At 41.8% G+C, this 22,819-nt stretch overlaps 1 protein-coding gene across 1 annotated transcript in view; it reads left to right on the top strand.

The window, feature by feature from the left end:
• The first annotated feature begins 3,188 nt into the window (after positions 1 to 3,188).
• The window catches only part of ADAM12 (ADAM metallopeptidase domain 12), a 271,768-nt gene continuing 252,137 nt past the window's right edge, over positions 3,189 to 22,819 (top strand). Inside the window, exon 1 of the mRNA XM_077350066.1 lies at positions 3,189 to 3,629. Coding sequence (XP_077206181.1) covers positions 3,506 to 3,629 — 124 coding nt within the window. The 5' untranslated portion in view covers positions 3,189 to 3,505. The remainder of the gene's footprint in view (positions 3,630 to 22,819) is intronic.

Here is a 22,819-nt window from a genome sequence, read left to right as displayed (position 1 = left end):
TGTAGAACAGGGGTAGTCAACCTGTGGTCCTCCAGATGTTCATGAACTACAATTCCCATGAGCCCCTGCCAGCAAATGCTGAAATTGTAATCCATGAACATCTGGAGGACCACAGGTTGACTACGCCTGCTGTAGAACATGCACAATACAACTTTTTTGAAAGGCATGCAGTCTGTTGAAAGTTTGTAAATAGCTTTTAATGTAGGCTTTTAATTTTTGTCATGTGCCTCGAAACTTCTGAAGGAAAGGAGGACAAAATGGATTAAGTAAGTAAACAAATGAATCTATTGTTCTAAAGACACATTCTCCACTATTGTGTGCTTCCTGCATCACTGAACAGTGAGAACTACGTAGATAGTTGCATGGGCCTGTGTTTCCCCTTTTGAATAAGAGATCATTGGAAATGTTTTCTTTTCTCCCACATCTGTTTTGTTTTCAATTGTACAAGTATTATTTTTTACTATGTTATTTGTTAGATCATTCCATGTATCCCCCCGTGACATTATATGTAAACCTCCCTGAGCCATATGGAAGGGCGGTATAAAAATCTAATTAAATGAAAATAAGTATAGCATACAACAAGCAAATAGTCACCTACAGCAGGCATCAAAACTTCTGATCTTTTGTCAGATTCCCTGAAAACATGGATTCCCACAGGTGCCTAGACTTTTTCAGATATAACTGTACTCACAGCTCAGAACTGTCTGCTCAGTGCCTGGGTCTCCCCAGTCAAATGGCAACAAAATCTCTTATGGTTCATGGGGAACCTTATCAAAAGCTTTACTAAAATCCAAGTAAACGGCATCAACCGAATTTCCACGATCCAGCAAACCTGTCACTTGGTCAAAAAAGGAAACCAGGTTGGTCTGACAGGACCTGTCGGAGACAAATCCATGCTGACTTCCTTGGATCACCAAATTGTCCTCCAGATGTTTGCAGATCGCTCCCTTTAATATCTGCTCCATTATCTTCCCCACAACAGAGGTCAGATTCACTGGTCTGTAGTTTCCCGGGTCATCCTTCCTCCCTTTTTTGAAGATCGGAATAACGTTTGCTCTCTTCCAGTCCTCCGGGACATCTCCAGTCCTTAAAGAGGTCCCAAAGATGATGGACAAGGGTTGTGCAAGTTCTCTGGAATGTTCTTTGAGCACTCTGGTGCATTTCATCCGGCTCAGGGGATTTGAACTCATCCAGTGCAGCTAAATTCCTCTTGACAACCTCTCTGTCCATGTTAACCTGCCACCCAGACACTGTCTTTTGGCTACTGCCATCTTTAGATGTCCCTAAACCCTTTGACCTGTGGGAAAAAACAGATGTAAAATCTAAGCCTTTCTGCTTTCTCTGCATCTTCCGTTAGAGTTTGTCCATCTGCACCCAACAGTGGGCCTATTGCCTCCTTTACTTTACGTTTGCTCCTCACATAACTGAAAAATCTTTTCTTGTTACAATGGGCTTCCCTGGCCAATCTTAGCTCACTCTCAGCTTTGGCCTTTCTGATGATTGATCTACAGTACCTAGTAACCTGTAGGTACTCTTCTTTAGAGCTCTGTCCTTCCCTCCATTTCCTGAACATTTTCCTTTTCTTTCTTAGTTCCTCTTGAAGTTCTCTGTTCATCCAAATAGGCTTCTTAGAGCTCCTGCAGTGTTTTCGTCTTTCTGGGATAGTCATTGATGGAGCATGCAATAGCTCGTTTGTGTAGCGCCCACCCTTCACATGCTCCCTTCCCTTCCAGCATTCTCGTCCATGGTATGACACTCATCATGTCTCTGAGTTTATTAAAGCCTAGCCATTTACCTCACTCCGTATCTTAGATCTGTTTATTAGGTGCTTATTCATACCACATGGCTTATCTATGTTAAATTTCATACTGTTTCCTTCCTAATGCTCCTGTTTTCTTGGAAAATTGGTTTTCATCATGGGTAAGACTTGGCTAAGGTAAGAAGTAAGTTATATGAAATAATCCAGTCTTCATTTCTACCCTATCTGTTTTTATTTAAATACAGTACCATATGAAGTGATCCTGTCAATTGAAGCAGGAAATAATATGAATCCATCTCAACTTGAGGGAGGTGTCGAAGATCACGCCCAGAATCCTGGCTGAGTGTACAACTGATAGATGCACTCCATGTAGTTAGGGCAGTTGTGCTTCTTCGCCTGGACCTTTCCTATCAAACCACAGGACCCCTGTCTTTGTATACTTATTGTTTTACTGTCTAATTTGTAAAAGGCGAAAGATTTATGCAGTGTGAAGAGAAAATAGAGTACTACTGTCTCATTTGTGATGGCCAGTGGCTAGCTACATTAAACTTGACTGACTCACTGACACGTTTTTACTGTACATAATTATTATTGGAATTATGTCAATTTTAACATTTTATGCATTGTTATGAATCTTGTAGGGAGGGGTGGTTTATAAATCTCATATGATAATAATAGTAATATATCAGGTACACAAATCAGCAAAGTCACAAACAAGACAATGGATTTCTACCAGCCTTGTGTGTGAATGTGTTTTCACTCAGATTTACAACATGTTTTTTAGATGCAGTTATTGAAACTAATCTTTCCTATTCTGGATTTCTGATTTCTTTCATACTGTCATAAAAGAAGAAGATTGTAAACTTTGTTTATTTCATATGTTCTAGTGATGGGTGCTTGTGTGTCAGAAACAACGGTAATACCTTTCTCATTTTCCTGACAGCTGTCACAATGTGAAAAGAGATTTTAAAGAACAACTATGAGGGAGGAGTATTGAAGGAACGTTTTGTTTCTCAACATTTTAATAATGGCTCAAAATGCAATTCAAATAGATACTGGGATTAAGCAGAGTAATAATTATAATAAGAAGAATCCCTCAGTTTTCTACAATTTTTTTTAAAAAGCCAACTTTTACTAAACACATTTGAATCACACACAAGACGAGAGGAGAGACGTTTGAGACAAAACAAGATCATTCATCATCGCTGGAGTGGAAGACAGATTTTACAGCCAGCCTTAAAATTAAGCCCAAATGAGTCTCCTTCCAAACGGATTGAAAAATTGGCAGGTCACCTCTCTGCATAGGGACTGTTTCTGGCAGCACATCGGAGAGGCACTAGGACCCCGCGCAGGAGCAGTAGGGAGAAGGCGAAGAAGACAATAATTTGTTCCATTGTAATGAGAACTGTAAGTGTTGGCAAGGAGTAGCTTTTCACAGGCCTGCCTTCTTTCACTAACGATTTTCTGTGCCTCCTTTTAGCCAACCCAGACAATTTGTTCAGTCATTGCAACGGTCAACAGTTCTTGCCAAAAAAAAGGGGGGGGGGGGACCGATTTTTTTTTAAATGAAAGCAAAGCCCAGCTCATCATCAGAGCAGGAGGGGTTTTAGAGTTAACCGTATGCAGGAAATCTCTCACATCCTGAGTCGCAGGGCTCCCTCTCGCTCCCTCTGTAACTGTATATTAATGGGGCTGTTCTCCAGCCCCAGCTGATGAAAGTTTGCCTCTCACTCCGTCTGGGCTAAGATGTCAAAGCGTCTCCCTGCAGGAAAGCGACGCTGCCCTCCGTCCTCTCCCTCGCCACCCCAGCTCTTCCTCCTGCGGCTCAGCCTGACCTGCCTCTTAATAGGCTCTGCATCCGGGGCTCAAGGTAAGTGGGCACCGTTTCGCTCGCTCGCCCGCCCGCCGCGCACCTCCTTGTCCCAGAAGTTCCAGGCTTTGCGCTTTGGAGAGCGGCTCTTTCGCCCTCGCCCGGCGCTGCCAGAGAAGTTCTTGCAGCCAGGGGGACCCACTTCCCGTGCCGCAAAAGGAAAAGCGGCGGGCACAGCGCGCCCTGCCTCCCCTGCACCCACCCGGGGCGGCTGGTTCACGCCACAGAAACCGCCCCCCTCCCCCCCCCCTCTTTGTGTGAAGGCTGGAGGGGAACGAAAGCAGGCCGGGAGCAGGAAGATTTCACGCGGCGCGAATCTGAGACGCCTTTCAGAGAGAGGAGGCGGAGGAGAGAGCCAGCTGCCGCCTCTTACGCTTGCCCGGCGGAAAGGACATTCCCGCCTGCCGTTGTCCTAACGCCTCCCACGCTCATTCCCCTCCTCCCTCTTCCTCCTCCAGCGGCGCTGCCCTCAGCAAAGCTATGGCTGCTGCTGTTCTGCGCTGGGCTGAGGAACGGGGGGTGGGGGGGCTCTCCCCGCTGGCCTCGGTGTTCGCTGCTCAATGCACATAGTAGGGTCCCGTCTCCCCTCTCCGGCTCCTGCGCCTTAAACAGCTGCCGTGGGAGGGGGGGCGCCAAACCGAGCAGGTGACGTTTTCCTGCCAATCCTATTTCCACTCCCCCCCCCCCCCATTAACTTGCTGCCTGGCCGGGAGCTCTGAAAGGCCCAGCGGTTAAACAAGGGAAACACCACGTCTCTGTCCCTTGGTTGACAATTGACCTCGGCTTGGGGCTAAAAGCTGTTCCAGGAGGAGGAGTTTAAGAAGCACCAGCATGCTCCCTTCTCATTCCGCCGCCCTCAGCTGTTTCTGTCGCCCAGATAGACCTATAGACCTTCAGAGCCTCCACTGTTCCAGAAGTGCACCTCTGGTCTGTTTCATTGTATGCTACATGCAATATCCGAAGAAGATGAAAAGTTGGTTCTCATATGCCGCTTTTCTCTACCAGGAGTCTCAAAGCGGCTTACAATCACCTTGCCTTTCCTCTCCCCACAATCACCTTCCCTTTCCTCTCCCCCTGTGAGATAGGGGAGGCTGAGAGAGCCCTGATATTACTGCTCGGTCAGAACACCTCTATCAGTGCCGTGGTGGGCCCAGGGTCACCCAGCTGGCTGCATGTGAGGGAGTGGCGTATCAAACCCGGCTTCACCAGATTAGAAGCTGCCACTCTTAACCACTACAACAAGCTGTCCCTCAGACAGCCACATAGATGCTTTGGAAAGGGAATGCTATGGCACTTTATCCTATTGAGGTCCCTGTCCTCTCCTGGTTCCATCCCCACATTTCCAGGAGTTTCCCAACCTGAATCTTGCAACCCTGTTCCCCCATCCCTTGCCCGGGGGTGGGGGGTGGAACCTGGCAACCCTTGGGCACTCATTTTTATTGCAGGTGTCTCAAAAACCTTCTATTTGGGGGGTGGGAAGTGATTTGTAAGAAATGTTACATTTGGAATTGTGTTTCAGCATCCTGTAAGAACAGATGTGTTATTCAAAGTTACAGTCCTCTTCTCCTCAGACAGACCCATTCCTGCAGTGGCCTGATCCTCTATTTCAGTGGTTCTCAACCTGGGGGTGGGGACCCCTTTGGGGGTTGAATGACCCTTTCACAGGGGTTGTGGCAGAGCAAGCAGCTTGGGCAGGGAGAGTGCTATCCACACAACAGCCTTGCGAGGTAGATAGAGAGAGAGTGTTCGTCTATCTGGAGCAGCAGAAAAGAGCGAGATCAGCATAGTGGGACATGAGGCAGAACTGAACTGAGAAACCCTGTGGGGAAAAAACAATTTATATACAATCATGAACAATGGATCTTCACAGCATTGGTCAGTTTCATTTTAATTTCTGTGAAAGGATACTTGCATAATTTTACGGTTGGGGGTCACCACAACATGAGGAACTGTATTAAAGGGTCATGGCATAAGGAAGGTTGAGAACCACTGCTCTATTTAGACTCAACTTTGCTATAACAGATGTATCCTTATTTGTGGACTAAGAGAGCATTGTTGTTGAACAGCTGTGTTCTTTTCTTAGATCAGATGAGAATACCATCCCTGTGGGCCATTTCTCAGGAGTCTGAAATTTATCTAGTGAGCATTTGATATCTGGGGTTCAAATGGCACCTAAATGTTCCATGCACTGCTCTTCACTATGTGCCAGCATGCTTAATATGATGTCTCTTCCTCCCCCACCCCACCCCCAATATTTGTTTCTGCTTCTTCGGGAATATCTTAAAAGCGCAAGTATGGGAAGCTCTCTGTCCTCATTTGCCACAAGGCAGAATGCCAGTTTTAAGTGCCTAGGGGTTAAATTACATTGACACATAAGCTGATGGAAGTTTGATAATCACACTAGGTCTTCATACTAGGCTTGTTAATGGGAATAAATTTTCTTGTAAGCACAAAATAGCCATGTTCTCTGTCTACAGATGGACAGACCTCTGAAAGTTATGGTGCAGTCCTAAACATCTACACCCTTTTAAATACCACTTGACTTAGTAGGGTGTAACTTTGCTTAGGAGTGCACTGTACATTCTATAAGAAGACTAATACAGCTGTTCTGATCTCAGACAGTATTAATTTGGCTGTACAAGCATATGTCATAGCTTGTGTATCCATAAATAAGGGAATTCCATGGGTGGTGTTTTTACTTGATTATGAAAATGTCAGTAGAATATGTGGGAGAGAGAATATAGCTGGAACTATTCAGCTAACAAGGACTTTGACCTTAGACCCACTCTGATGTTGTTCTTCTAGCCCTGGGGCATATGAATGGATCCTATGCTTTTCTGGGGTGCAAATATCTTTCACACTTCCTTCCTGTGCCCAAATTACTTTGTGGACTATTCAATCTTTTGAGTGCATTCCCAAGGAAAAAAAAATGATTTAAAGCTGAGACAAAAATTAATAATGGGTAATACATTGAGAACCATCTGTTCATGATTTTTTTGGGAAACAAACTGAGGAAAATATTAATCAGTCATGATTATTGCTGTAGTTTTTTCCCACCTACCCATTTTTGTTGTGTAAATTGCTTCCTAGTTGTTTCATGTTTCCATGTTAAAAGTCTTCTGTTGTCATTTTTATTACAGTGGATGAATAGGCCTAGCCCTGTGGAATTTGTTTTATGTAAAATGTATCTGAGTGCAATTATTATTGCTTGAGTCATTCTTTTAAATGATCTTTACAAGCATTATTTCTATGTTCTAATGGGCAAGATCACTTCAAATATTTTCCAACATTAATAATGCTTTTTTTTAATGACACATGTTTAATCTAGAGATGAGTGGAAACATCTGCTCCAGAAAATGCCTGAGTAATCTAGATTGTACAGTAGGTACATCTTTGAAGTTCTGTGTGTGATTTCACCTACTGAAGAGGTGCTAGGCATTTCTGAGCATGCAGGGGGATATGCAATGCATTGTTCAGCCAAAGAATTTAATCAGCAACAATTAGTGACAATATATGATACAAAGGTGCTGAAGTAGAACTAAGCAAGAAATCAGATTCATCATTTCTAATAGTTCAATTGTATTATACTATAGCCCTTTACTCATGTTAATCTTTCTTATGCTTCAGTGCTTTTCCCTTTAGCCAGCTTGGTGTAGTGGTTAGGAGTGCGGACTTCTAATCTGGTGATTCCGCGCTCCCCCACATGCAGCCAGCTGGGTGACCTTTGGTTCACCACAGCACTGATAAAGCTGTTCTGACCAAGCAGTAATATTAGGGTTCTCTCAGCCTCACCCACCTCACAGGGTGTCTGTTGTGGGGAGAAGAAAGGGAAGGTGAATGTAAGCCGCTTTGAGCCTCCTTTGGGTAGAGATAAGTGGCTTATAAGAACCGACTCCTCCTCCTCCTCCCCCTCCTCCTTCTCCTTCTTCTTGTGTTCATCCTTCTTCACTGCATTGTATTTACTGAACCTAATTAGAGGCTATTCTGACTTGGAGATCCCAGGCTAGCCCAATCTGTTAAATCTCAAAAGCCGGGTTTAATTTTTCCTCCTCCACATGCAGCCAACTGGGTGACCTTGGGCTCATCACAACACTGATAGAGCTGTTCTGACTGAGCATTGATATCTGGTGTCTGTTGTGGGGAGAGGATAAGGGAAGGTGATTGTAAGCTGCTTTGAGACTCCTTCGGGTAGAGAAAAGTGTTGTATAAGAACCAACTCTTCTCTTTAAATTATCCATACTAAATATACTTCAGTCTCTTACACTAGGAATCACACCTCATTTGTTCAATTTTTCATATAAAAATCTCCAATGTTTCCTTCCTATAGCATCCAAGGAAGTGAGTTCTGACTCAGAAAGCTCATGCTGGAATAAATGGTGTGGGTCTTTAAGATGCCAGAGTTCTGTTTTATTTTGCAATAATACACTAACATTGATCTTCCGCTAGGGACTTTTATGGACCAACTAGCTACCTGGGTAGAGGCCAGAGTGACATCCTCCTCTCCCAGATCTGAGCTGAAAGAGAAATGAGTGAGCCATCTCTGGACCTTTTGATGGCTGCAATATTTCTTTGTTCTTCAGTTTAGAGAAGCTATTGTATTCTTAATTCACTCAGGCTCTTATAAGCTCACTCATGCTCCAAAAAATAACGCTTAGGGAACAAGGCTAAGAGACACCGTATGTGGAGAAATGGCAGCAAATATGCTAGGGCAGAGTTGGCAAGGAATGAGGAGCTTATGTAGAGGAGTATCTGCATGCACATGAATTTTATACTAGGGCAAAAGGGTCAGTAGCATGTATTCAGTGAAATCTCCAGTTTTGGAGATAGTGCTCCCTATGACCTATGAATAAGGGAGAAATTCTGGCTTTCCTGGGAGTGAGGATTTGGTTCATAAAGAACAGATTGCTGTCCTCATTTTCAGTGCTGGAGTGAAAGTGGAATAAAAAGAAGAGAATAAGAAAGGAACAACTGGGAGGCTGCTATGGGGGACTGGGTACAATATTGGAATTATAGTGCTCAAGGTTGTGCATTGGAACCATGAGTCCTGGGCTCTTGATGGAATGTATTCACAGTGTTGATTGTGTTTAACTTCTTCCCATTCTTAGTTTACTAACACATGATGTCTTTATTCTTTAGAGAATCTACTCTCATGGTTATATGTACTACTAAATATTTTATGAACTTGAAACTTAGTTATCCATTTGAAAAATAATTCTAACAGAATATGCCTATATACAGACCCTGCAAGACTGGTAGACAGAATATACACAGAAATGTCATTTCTGATTAAGTTTATGTTGTAAAACTTCGACAGTTGCAATAGAGAAGCCCAGAAATCTGCAACAGCACTCATTTTCAGCATCACATAGACCTGTGAAATTAATCCTGTATGGTTCTTGCCAAATGGCCATTTATTTTGGACCGTGCTAAAAGAAGTAAAGCAAGTATTTGTTTGGTTGGCTATCATTCACTCTCACTATGCCTGGTGAGTGGCATAACCTGTTCACTACCACCTATTTTAGAGTCCAGCCGCAGAAGACAGTTTTGATAGGAACGAGATTTAGATGACTCAGCCCTCTGACTAAGCACATGTGCTTGTGAGATTCAACGTTCAAAACGCCTTCTCATTGAATTATATTGCTACTAAGTTGAATAATTGGCACACAGGATCCATAATGGGTATTAGTGTTTGTTTAAGGAGACAAATTACACACCTGAGATATTAAAATATAAAATGGGTTAGTATGCCTGTGCAGTACTTCACAGAACAACTTTATGAGAGTTTAACTGCCCAAGTATTTATTTAATGAATTTTAGTACCTCCAAGAGAGTGTTTAAGAACTGAAATGATTAGTAGAAAACGATATTATTGCTGAAAGTAACCAACCCACTTGTATAATATATAGCTTATTTGTCTAGATGGCTCTATTTCAGTGGCTTTTAACCTTTACTCCATTGCTGGCCCTTATGAAAACAGTACTCCATACAAGACAGTTATTTCTATTGCTGCAGTTTGTTTTGTATATGTATATAATAAGATGCAATTTCAGACCTACATCAAATAAGACCTTATGCCTGGTGGTCATCAGCTCTTAATGTTAAGGTCAGGGTTGCCAACTCCAGGATGGGAAATTCTTGGTGATTTGGGGTGGCACTTGTGCAAGGTGCCGTTTGAAAAGGGGAGGGAGCTCAGCAGAAACATAGTGCCATAGAGCCCACCCTACAACAAAGCCATTTTCTCCAGGGGTGAAGGTTCTTTTGCAGAACAGTACTGATTTTTTTCCCCATTTGCTTCCAGAACTAGTTAAACAACTTTTATTTTGTAAGCACACAGTGCCTGAAACTTCCTTAGGGTGTGGAGATCCCTCTCTAGACATTGGCTGAAGTAGAAAACATAGTATCATTTGTTTAATCTGTATGAACAAGGCACATTAAATATGATTTTCCTACTAATCTACTGCTACACAGAGAGAGAGATACAGAGAGATTTAAGGTGTGAGCTTTTGAGTGTATGCACTCTTCCTCAAACAATGGATCATAGGGAAAAAGTAAATGAGTAGCTAATTAGTAAACTATTGGACTAAGATTTTGTTGTGCTACTTCAGACCAACATGACCAACCCACTTGAAGAGAGAGGCTTTATTTTTTTTCAAATACCAAATAGGATTGAAGCTTAAGCTTAGTCACTGCAAGAACAAGGGCTCATTCAATGCCCATTAATATCCGTGTATCAAGACATTATAAAAGGATGCCAAGGTGGTGATAAGCCAAGATAAACCAATGACTTTCATGCATTTATTTTTACTTTTTATTTATTTATTTGATTTGTATAGCACCCCCCCAGCAGTATACTGGACATATACAACTTATTAAAACAATAATTAAGAATTTTAAAAAATTAAAATGCAGTTGGAACAAATTAAATGACAGCCTAGATTAGAGATCAGCATCAACAGCTCCAGTTGAATGGTATTCTATCTTCCTGTGCCAGACCATAGTTTGAGGTCAGTTTATAGTAGGAGATGGTCAAATAATGTTAGTCATGTCATTAAAAAAAACAACATGGCAAAAATAGGAGTCAAGTAACAATAGGGCAAACTGAATAGTAGCAAGTAAGAGCAGGCCAGTGGTAGCTTTTAATTGCAAGCAACGAGGGTGAGAGAATTTAGGAAATTTGGGATTCACTGCAGCTAAAATGCAGTAAGGGATGGTACCAGGATAAAGCAGTGTTCTAAAGAGCCTTCCAGCCCATGTGTTACCCAAACTGGATGAGAGAATGGGAAATTAGCTTTAATAAGGGCTGCAGAAAGGAATAACGGATGACCTTGTAGTCTGTTTATACCAGAGTAGATCTTGGTAGGTATACACCAAATAAAATTATGAAGAAAAAGAGAGAGGGGGTGATTGTAAACACCAAGAAAGAACTTTATGATGTACAAAATAGAATTAAAATGCAAAGAATCTGCAATGAGCACCTGAGAACTAATTCCCGAAGTAACCACATGGGTATGTACCCACACACCAACAAAAGGGACCACTTATAAAAGGTAGGAGGAAAGAAACTGAGAAGGGATATATGACCTGAAATCTTGGGCTTGAGCCCTTGGAGAGGTTCAGGGGCAAATGCTGCTGAGGTCTAAGGAGTGGAACAAGGAGAAAGCCTGCAGCAGAGGGTTTCAACAGGAAAGAAGAATTCTGACAAGCAGAGATCTGGACCAGAAATTTGCTATGGCATGGGATCCTTCTTCTATGGACAGAAGATAGGTGGGATTTGAGCCATCTAGAATAGGTCTGATTTGGGCCATCCTGGCATTGGTTTGAATCAAGATTTTAAAAAACTGAATCTCACTTGCTGGTTTAAAGTTAACTGCTGTCATACTTTGGTAGAGAAAAATGAGGAGAAATCTTGATTGAGCAAAATCTGCATGAGCCCAAAGAGCCTGGGTGAAGCAGCATGATTAACTAGGTTGAAGTGAGACAAATATTCGTTGATACAAAAGTCTGGGTGAGTCGAGATAGTTCCTGAAACAGGATGGAATATAAATTAATGAATGCCGTTCCTGATTGAGTTGAAAAAAGGAAACCAGACATGGTTAATGAACTAGAAACTTCCTTAGGTTGAGTATGCCAGGATATTCCAATGTTGAATTTGTTATGGAGAATGATATTGTCCTGATCTGGGCAAGATTGCACTTAATCAGCTTCTAATGCCAAGATGCCCTTCCCCTTTCCCCCTGAAATTTTTGAATGTCATGGCTATACCCAGGTACCTTTCTGTGTCCACATATTCAAATCTCCTTGGCACAGACTGTAAAAGGGGCTGCTAATTGAAACAACTAAATGCAATATAAGAGGGGGACCCACATCGTGGCACTGATTGGATACAAATTGTAGAATTATAGAGCTGGAAGGGACCTCCAGGGTTACCTAGTCCAACCCACTTCACAATGCAGTAACTCACAACTACTTGTGCACCCACAGTGACCCCAATTACATGCCTGAGTGATCCCCACACCAAAAATTTCTAGAACCTAAGGACTGGCAAATGCATTTTCTCTGTTTGGAAATTGTATCTTAGGTATTTATTTAAGACTTAAGTTGTCTTCTCTATTGCCCAAAATGCAATGTCATTTAACGGGTATCATTTTAGCTTTAGTATGGTCTGGACTGTGAGTGAGGAGGAGGAGGAGGACTTGGATGTACTCAGCATGCATATACGAAAACTCAATACAGTGGAATTACATATTGGATAAATACATTCCTTTTTCTCCCAAATCTATGATCTAATATGAGAACAACAAGTAAATTCCATGACCAGTTAATTGTGTTGGCTAATAATATTCAACAAACCATACAAATTTGAATGTAGAAGTTGGCAGAAGTATTTCTTGCATCTGTTGCCAGCTATCATACGAAAGAAGTTCTATTCAGGCATATATTTAAAACTTTTTTGGCAGTACCATAACTTTGTTGTTGTATATACGGGTTTTATAATACTTAGGTTGTCTGTAAAATGCAGAAGAATGCGTCCGTCTAGCGGCTTATCTGTGAACGATTAAATTAGGACATGCACTTCACACCCTGAATGGTGATATGATGAAAATACAAAGATTTTAAACTTTCTAGCTCTTCGCCTAGTCAGTGCATTGAACAACTGAAACGTAGCTTTTTGGCTAGTCCTGTTCATTACAAGCCACATAAATATGCCCAATATCTCTGTATACTGAAGTATTACTTCTCAAGATGCTTTAAAATAACATGATAAAATGTAAGCAGTGAGGTTGTTTTCTCTCTGTTAAAGTGAAATGTTATGCATAATGCACTTGCAAACTTATGGTATGTTTTTATCTGCTTCATGTGGTCTCCATCTGGCTATGATTCATGTGGCTAGTTGTTCCTTTATCCCTACTTGTGAAAAAGCACTTTATTTCTATGTGTTGTGGGAAGTAACAGGTTTAAACTGGTTGATGGTTTAAGTGATTTAACTGATGGGCTAGTTTCCTTTATTTTGTTTCTGATGTTTGGGATAGTCAAACTGCAGCCCTCCAGATGTCCATGGACTACAATTCCCATGAGCCCCTGCCAGTTGTAGTGCATGGACATCTGGAAGGCCGCAGTTTGACTACCCCTATTTAGAATTTTGTTCTGTCAGCTTTCCAGTATTCCTTAAACTCTTTAGCTATAGTCTCAAAAATTTACTCTAGCACTACAGTATGTTCCTGTGTGCCACAGCTTTCTGTTAATTCTCTCACTCACTGTTGCTGGTGTGCCTTACCATTGCATTGATTAATTTTAGAAAAACAGTAACACCCAATGCTATTGAAATCCTGCCTATGTCTGCATAAAGAAGTGTGCAAGCAGAGACGAAGCAGAGTGGGTCATTTATAAGATAGTTACCTTCATGGACCTTTGATATTAATAGACCCAAATTATATGGCTTAAAATATTAAGTATAAGGTATATAAAATATAAGGTAGTGGGTTGAAGACTTTGTTTGTATCCCTGAAAAAAAACCAATTAAGAAATAAGTTTACTGAGGAAGTAAAATACAAAAATGAGGTTTTATGTCTAGGAACTCGTTCTGAATAAAGCTTTTTGCCATCGCCAGCTTGTAAATGTCTTTCTTTTTATGCATAAAGATGTGTGGCTTGTGTTTAACCAACATATATGTTCTTCCATACATTGGTGAAACACTGCATGAAAATGTACGCCTATTAAGATAAAATGCTACAAATAAGAGCAATGGGAATGCACACTGTTGTGTTTTGCTGCATATAAATATCAGCATGTAGCTGCTTTGTAATTGTTTAAATTGCTTTGAGTCTGCAGACAAGCTCCTCTTTCTCTGTCAGCCAGTACATACGTGTGCGCTAGACCATAAATATTTCCAGACATAAATATATGATGTTCTTTGTACTTGCCCAAACCTTTGGTTAACAACTTTGCAGTTAATCACAGATATGTCTATTGTGTTGTTCTTACAACACAGTATTGCTTTGTTAACAAAAATAAAATGTGTTGCTTCAAAGAAAAGAACAGCAGTGGGCATTTCTGTTCTTATTTATAACATGCTAAATGTCATTGGTGGAAAACATAGCCAATCTAGGGCTGAAATTTCAGCCTATTTTGAAAGAGCTTGAAGGCACTGTTGAGTCCATATTTTCAGATGGAGCTGCAGACTTCATCTGTGGCATATCCTTTCTCCAGTTTCAGTTTATGTGGTTGCTGGAGTCCCTGCAGGTGAATTGGCCATGGTTATCCATGTTTCAATTGCTTCCCGGTTACAGCACTGCAATATGCTTTGTGGAGCAGCCCTCGAAAACTGTCCAGAAATGTGAATATGGTTTGGATTACTAGGAACCTATATTGCTAGTACTAGAAGATCCACATGCACTTTCTATTTGCTTCCAGGAACAACTCGCATTAGGGTTCTATGGCTAATAACAGTTAAATAGTGTGAGTATCAAGGTATCTGAAGGGCTGCGTATTATTCCCATATGAGCCTGCCTGGCAATTAAGATTTCTTTCAAAGGCCTTGCTCTGTATGACTTCAGATGCATTGGGGAGTAGGGTGTGCAAACTGGGATTGGAAGTCTTGGGACATGCTTTCAGGAATTGCATTGACATTGTCTGAAATAAAAGTGTCCAGTTGCTCTCTATAAATTATTTGCAGCCCACTGAGTACTGGATGTTTTTGTTTCAGGCCCATTATGCATGGCCACCGAAACGGCGATTTCGGGTCACATGGAAAACGTAGAGGGGGAAGAAGTGAAGCAAACCACTTATGCACGGGACGGGACGCAACGGCGGGAAAATCCAGAGTAGCCAATTATGCACGCGGCGAAACGCGGAAGCTGCGCTTTCTTCCGCGTTTCGCTAACATGGCTTTTTTGGCATCATGCACTGAATCTGCGGCCGGTTGCAGCCGGCTCTGTGCGTTATCAGTGATTTTAGTCGCAGCCATTCTACCCCGAATGTGCGCTATCCCCCCCGTGCATAATGGGCCTCAGAAGCAGCATTCAGAAGCAGAGTACAATCTGAAAGAATTGGTATTATTACTAATGTCTCAGGATGTTATAGGATGGTGTTTTCAAGTGATATGTTTCTTAAAGCCAAACATAAGAACTTTTCCTAGGAAATATTTTCATTACTCTTCTTCAAGGAATCAAGCAAGACCTTAATATATTAGGAAGAAGGTATGTGTGCAGAGAAGCACTGAACTTTTCTGTAGGCAGCATTAGAAAGGAAATAAAGGACTGGAGTGCTTTAGGATAATGTAGCGGAGGCTCTTAAAGTGTGTCTCCTGCTATATGTGCTAATCCACACCAGTAATGAAAGCCAGATAAATTAAAGTGACTCAAAATACTATTGAACCCTAAAGACTTCAGAGAAAGTTCTACAAGCTTGTGTGCTTCATATCCTTCAGCAGTGCTTGGATTGCTATTTTTATATATACTACTGGGAAAGTTTGAATGTTTTTTTCACACACATGAATGCTTGTGAAAAAACACATTTTCAGCTCATACTCCAGAGCATTCCATGCTGCCAGTAGAGTATTATGCTCTATAAAGGAAGCCAAGCTGCTTGAAACAGTAGATATGAGAGTTTATGAAAGTTTCAAAGAATCTTACCAGATTTTTGGCAGATAGACTATGTAATTGATCCAGATAAATGTCTAAATGTGCCTCTTGCAACAAGACTGGGGAGATGTTGAATGTGAACCTGAGCCTGGTTCAATAAATTTTAGATTAAAAGAATGCACTGGGCAACTTTTACTGAGAAAACTTGTACTGAGATCCACATTACAATTTACATCACATCTATCCCCACCTCTGTTCTCTCATATTTGTACTGGCTTCAGTGCAAAATGTACAACTATTTGTTGCATCTGTCACCTCAAGTCCTTGTAATTTGTCTGTTTATTTAAGTGGGAAAATCACACATGAATGATTGTGTTGGCCAAGCAATAGATTGCCCATTAATGTACTCCTAAATATGAAAATTAATAGTTTGTTTGTATCTTTGGCTTCTTTTCATGTATTCTCTTTCAGTTGCTATTACCTTTTGCAAATGAATTTGTCCTGTAGCCTTGTCACTAGAGGATTTGATTTTTTTTTCTCACCAACAGAACACTGGGAAATAAAATATTGCTTGTGTATTTATGCCAAAAAAAAAAAAACAACAGCATTGGTGTATGGAGGAAATCAGTGGTTAGATTTTCAGAGCCCGTCATCTTGACATTCATGCAGGGTCTGGGGCAACAGATGAATAAGAGATGTAAGAGATGTGGTTGCATGTGTAATTGAAATGTTGCACTCGTCTAGTGCTCTAGAGTAATTGGGTTGAATAACTTGGAGTTTTAGAGGTAAATTAATAAGGTTGTTATCTATATTGTAGCCCTGATTCACTGGTTATTATGGGTTTTCTGGCTGAGTGGCCACAGTCTGGTAGTTTTAATCCCAGATAACTCACAACAGCCAGTTGACTCTGTCCATGAAAGTCTTTGACAATTCACATATTGTAACACTTTATTTTGTAAGGTACTTCAGAACTGGGGTAGTGAGGGAGCAAAACAAACCCCCAGCCTGCATGTATATTGAAGGAAGCAATGACAGTTTCATATTAATACCATCCTCTGTCTTGGCATGGGTTACTCCTCCCTTACCTCCAAGATATTGGCTGTAGAACAAATCAGACATGTAGCTTACTCACGGCAGTATATAAGAAATGAAAAATTTACAGAGATACTACACTGATCTATAAACCAGGTATGCTTTAAAAGACAAGCTCAGCTTTCAGATGTTTGACTTAAACATGTCCTGTTCTTTTAAGCTGGTGCCAAACATGTGCTTGAATAACTGATGGAGTCATATGGCTTCCAGAATGAAACACTTTATTGTGCATATACTTGCAGCTTTCCAGAAGTTATACTTTAGAAGCTAGAAAATTAAAGAAGATCCAACTGTTAAGGATGCATTTTCTTTTATATTTATATAAATATATATGCTTTTATATTTATATAAGATGTTATTCTCCATTCTCTGCTGGTATGTTCAGCTGATAAGCTGCCATGGCCTTATAATTGTGCATGGAACTTAGGGGAAATCAGGGATGTTTCTTATTGCAGCCCATTTTATCAGTAGAAGTTAAAATTCAGAAAGGAAGTAATTCACAGAAGACCAAGTGATGATTGCAACTATTATTTTTTTGAATTATAGAACTTAAACACTGCTTGGTGTTTTTTATGCTGTTTAATGAAAGGGATCAGTAATGCTTAAAACTTATCTTTCTTATGTGAGCAGTAATGTCTTATGAATTGGAGCAAAATAAAAGATCAAATGGACATGCAACAAAACCCTGCATAAATTAGTTTGAAGTTGGCAGCCCTGTCAAGTTAGAGAGAGGATACATTTTGATTAGAAGCAGAAGTAACTGAAAATCAAATTTAGAAACACATGGAGTTCTCCAGCTGCTGCTGTGTCCTCTGGCTCATCAAAGACTTTAGTTGATTTTAAATCTGCTCCAGAAATGTTTAATAGGAGTAGTAATCTTGGAGAAAGAGAAAATACAAGATATAAAAGAATGAGGTAATTTAAATTAAGACTGAATTCAGAGATGTGCTAAGAAATTTAATGTTTTGTTGATGAAGAAGAATAAGGATTGGTTTTTATGTCTCGCTTTTCACTGCCTGAAGGAGTCTCAAAGGGGCTTACAATGGCCTTCCATTCCATTCCCCACATCAGACACCCTGTGAGACAGGTGAGGCTGAGAGAGCTCTTATAAGACTGCTCAGTCCTATTAGGGCTGTGATGAGCCCAAGATCACACAGCTGGCTGTATGTGGAGGAGCAGGGAATCAAGCCCGACTTGCCAGATTAGAAGCTGCTGCTCTTAACCACATCATCATGTTGGTACTTCACCAGGATGGTACTTCATTCTATACTGCAGACAGCAGAATTACACAAAGAATTCAGGGTTGCTTTTACAAGGTGGAATGGTAGAGGCAACAGAGAGAGCACACGGCAACTCTCCTCACGCCAGTCCGATGGTCATCAATTCCCTTTGTGCCATTGTAATGATATGTCCCTGGGAGCATATTCTCTGAAGAGGTGGTATAGAATTGTCTAAATAAATGTCTAAATAAATGTCAATTGCAGATTTTGTTATATATATATATATATATATATATATATATATATATATATATATATATATATATATATCCCCTCATATATATATATCCCCTCAAAAATATATCTCCCACATCAGCACAATTTTTCTTGTCTCAGTCCCCTGCTGTCACCATATTGTCACTTGATGGTATGGGGACAGCAGAGGACTGAGACAAGAAGAATTATGCTGATATAAGTAGGATCTGGGAAAATCCACACCTTCCAATTCACACTGGTGCAACAATCTTTGATTGTGACATCTTTTAAAAAAGGTTTAGGAAAGATTGCAACAAATTTGGGGGCAGGCTAGGCCGGGTCTGGAAGATACATGAATGGATGATGCCATGTAGAAGCTAGGAGAAAGTTCTGGTTTCAGAGCCGTAGCAGACCAAACAACTGCATTGAAGCAGCTTGGGAACAAATCCAATTTTTAGCAAGTAGTTTGAGTTTATTCCTGGCATCGTTCTTAAGGCATATCTCTGCAAGGTCTTCATTTTCACTTTTACTGAGGGGATCAATAAATAGCTTGATCTCTGAATGCTAAAAGGTTGTTTTTCTACATTGTAACAGAGGACTGCAGTGTTGTAGTGAAGATGGTATAAAAATGATCTGAGCTAGAAAAATGCTGAATGCTTGTCAATATACCATGCACAGCAGCCCCACCCCCCTACGCACATACAATAGACTTGAAGTGCCTGGCTGCTTAGACATAGTAGGAGGGGGAAAAACAAGGAACAAGGTGAAAGGTAAAGCAGTTTAACTTTAGATGTGTTATCCTTCTACACTAGCAACCCACAGGATGAGGCTTCAAAGGTGCTCGAAGATATTCTGCATTGTCATTCACTGATAGCTTTTTTTGGTCGAACTTGCTGAAATTTCCATGCCAAGGAATTACTTTATGTTCAACTATAAATTGTATTGTTAAACAAAAGACATTCTGGTGGAGTCTTCCACGGCCCCTTGAGATTGCAAATTCTTGTATGGAAAACTTTGAACAAGAATATGTATATTCCAACAACAACAACCCTTTGATGGTGATATATACCCTATATACTCACATATAAGCCTAGTTTTTCAGCACCTTTTTACACACTGAAAAGCCCTCCTCAACTTATATGCGGGTATATATACAGTATAATTGAAATAAAAGCCTGCTCCAGCCAGCCAATCGTTGCATTGCCTTTTCAAATGTGTACTGCAAGCTGAACTTATTCTGGCAGCTTGTAGGACATCAGTGGTTTGACTGAGGAACTCTGATCTTATTTTTCCTTTTGCCCTCACTTTTTTCTCTTCTTAATCACTTCTTCCAAACTATTCTTTTGGTTTCTGTGGGTGGGCCTAGGGTTTGGGGGTGCTTTGGGATTTACTGTTTCTTTCTCCTAGTGTTTCCTCTTTTATCTGAGGGGCAGCATTATTTGCCTTTTCTTCTTGGGGTTGTGTTTCTTTTAAAAGTTGATTTTTACAGTTCTTTCAGTGTTCAGTTTTGCAGTTCTTTATTTCAGTGTTTTGTTCTGGGAGGGGGGCACTGTAGTTGTAGTTAGAGTTGTCCATTCTCCCAGTTTGGTGGCTGTTGTACTTGTTGTACTTGTTGTAGTAGGCTGCCAACTTTGGGTACTGTTGTTTTTCTCTGGTTTGCTGGCCTGGGTGGCACTGTTTGGTTCTCCTGACAAAGCTGTTCTCACAAAGCAGTTCTCTCAGAGCTCTCTCAGGCTGTCTGGCATCAAGAGAAGAAGGGAAGGCAATTGTAAGCTGCTTTGAGATTCCTTTGGTTAGTGAAAAACGGGGCACAAAAACCAGCAGCTATTCATCCTCTTGACTTTTCTGTATTTGTTGGGGGAGGGGGAGGCTGGATGGGAGAGCCTGTGATGATGGAGCTTATATGTGAGTCAATAAGTTTGCCCAGATTTTGCGATAAAATCAGGTGCCTCCACTTATATGCGAATATATATAGTATATATCTCTACAACCATGCCTACCTGACAGCAACAGTATAGAAACCAAGGCTGGAGAGATATATAGGTTTGTCCCTCTCAGACCCTACATAGATGACTGTTTTGGGGAGGAGAGGGGCAAAGTTCAGACATCTCCCTTTCTATGTAGAGATGCCAAGAGCCATGAGCAACTACAAGGAAACATAGTTCCCAAGGCTCTTGGATGTAGAATGTCATGGGAAATACATGGCCCAGTATGGTATGTTGAGTGACTCAACTGTTTCCTTGGTCAACCCACACCGCTGCTATCCTCATCATTGCAACCAGTAAACTGAAAAGGAAAAGAAACTAATCTCTGGTTCAGATGCACCAGGTCCAAGACAGAGATTTCTGGAGGCTGGTGCTTAGCCTTGCATTGCTAGTGAAGATAATGAGTTGCTGAAGCTTGTTCTTTGAGCCTATGAAGTGCAAATTCAGATGGCATCATTTCATCCTGAATATTCGCTGATCATGTTTGCAAATTTAAGATGTTAGAGCAAATGAAAGCCTTTTTGTTTTGGGATGAGTGATTGCATAAGCAAGTACTAAGATACCCATCCAATTATTTTGAGAACTACTGTAAAATGTATTTTTCCTAGGCTTGTGTGGGCTTCTTTTAGGTACCATTTTTTATTGTCTACTTTTCTCTTTATCTCTTATCTTTCTCAAACACAAGGGTTATTTGACTTCCATTCCCCTGTCAATGAGTGACTGACAGTTCTGTATTGTAGATGGTATTCCTGTCCTTTGAATAGTGTCCTCTGAATCTAACTGGCCCAAGGCATTTATTCCAATGTTGTCTGTTATGTCCACTCTGTGAACAGAATGTGTATGAACAGGCTCACGTATTTACCTGGCTTGCTGGATCAATGAACTGAAAATGGCAATAAAATAGTGGTACTTCCTAGGAATATTTTTAAAGGAAATCATATAATTATGCTTGATAAATTAAATAGGCTTTATAATTTCCTTAATTACACAGGTTAACACTGAAGAAATTGAGTGTTATACTGACATCTATGCATCTGTTACTTAAGTGTGGCCCACATCTGCAGATATCTAAATCTGCAGACTAGGGACAGACACTAAACAGGTTTTCCTGCAAAATTGGGGAACTCCCCAGGTTTGTAGAAAAGTATGAAGTCATCAAAGCTTACATGAGGCATGGGTGTTAAATTTTTCCAAATAAAAGAGCATGGTCTGCACAGGCATCCATAGTGGTGGCTTTGATGTGGGGGGTGTCCAGGATCTGTGGAGGCCTCAAGTACAGATCATTTATAATTACTGTAATTTATAACTACAGACAATTTATAATTGAGAAACAGCTTGCTATAGTGGTTAAGAGTAGTGGCTTCTGATCTGGAGAACTGGGTTTGATTCCCCACTCTTTCATATACAGACAACAGGGTGACCCTGGGCCAGTCACAATTCTCTCAGAACTCACTCAGACTCACCTACCCCACATGGTGTCTGTTGTGGGGAGAGAAAGGGTAGGCAATCATAAGCTGCTTAGAGACTCCTTTGGGTAGCAAAAAGCAGGTAACAAAAAACAGCTCTTCTTTCTCTGCTTTCTCTTTTTCATCCAGCTAATAATGAACAGCTGCCTCATTATTCAGCCTGAGCTCTACAAATACTCTTGGAGGCCTCCTGCCCTGAGCAGCTAATCTTGGGCTCCTGCAAAGCAAAGTGCTGCTGCTTATGCTGTTGTTCTTTAGATTCAAGAGACAAAGGTAGGGAGCCAGCCTCTACAGCAGGCTTGGTATCCAAAGGCTGGCCATGTTGGGTGCTTTTGCCGGGTTGTGGTTCATGTTCTGATCTGGGTTCCATAGGCAGTTTTGGTGCTACCAGGGCAGAGTGTGTTGGCAGTGCCTGGCTTGTCCTGGGCTCATTATGCACGGCCGCTGAAACAGCGATTTCGGGTCACATGGAACAGTGGTCCCCAACCTGCGGGCCGCGGCCCGGTGCCGGGCCGCGAAGGCCATGGTGCCGGGCCACGGCTCCCACTCCCTGCCCCCCCGCAGTAAAAAACTTCCCAGGCCGCAAGCTTGCGGCCCGGGAAGCTTCTTACTGCGGGAGGGCGGGGAGAGGGAATCAGGGCTGGACCACGCGGCCGTGCGGGCGCGGCTTGTGGGCGCGGCTCACGGGTGCGGCCCGGGGCACGGGCCAATCAGCGGGCGCGACCCGCGGGCGCGGCCCGATGCCCTGCCGGTCCCCAGCATCAGAAAGGTTGGGGACCACTGACATGGAAAACGCGGAGGGGGAAGATGCGACGCACACCGGTTATGCACGGGGCGGGGTGCGACAGCGACAAAACCCAGAGTAACCGATTATGCACGCGGCAATTCGGGCGCCGCTTCTTGTTGCGCCCCGGTCACCCGGAAGCTGCGCTTTCTTCCGCGTTTCGCTAATGCGGCTTTTTCGGCGGCATGCACCGAAGCTGCGGCTGGTTGCAGCCAGCACCATGCGTTATCCATGATTTTAGTCGCCGCCATTCCACCCCGAATGTGCGCTAAAACCCCCGTACATAATGGGTCCTGGTGAGACTCTCA

The sequence above is a fragment of the Paroedura picta genome, chromosome 8 (genome assembly GCF_049243985.1).
Source record: "Paroedura picta isolate Pp20150507F chromosome 8, Ppicta_v3.0, whole genome shotgun sequence".
Classification (NCBI taxonomy): Eukaryota; Metazoa; Chordata; class Lepidosauria; order Squamata; family Gekkonidae; genus Paroedura; species Paroedura picta.
This window is presented reverse-complemented; position numbering and strand designations above follow the sequence as displayed.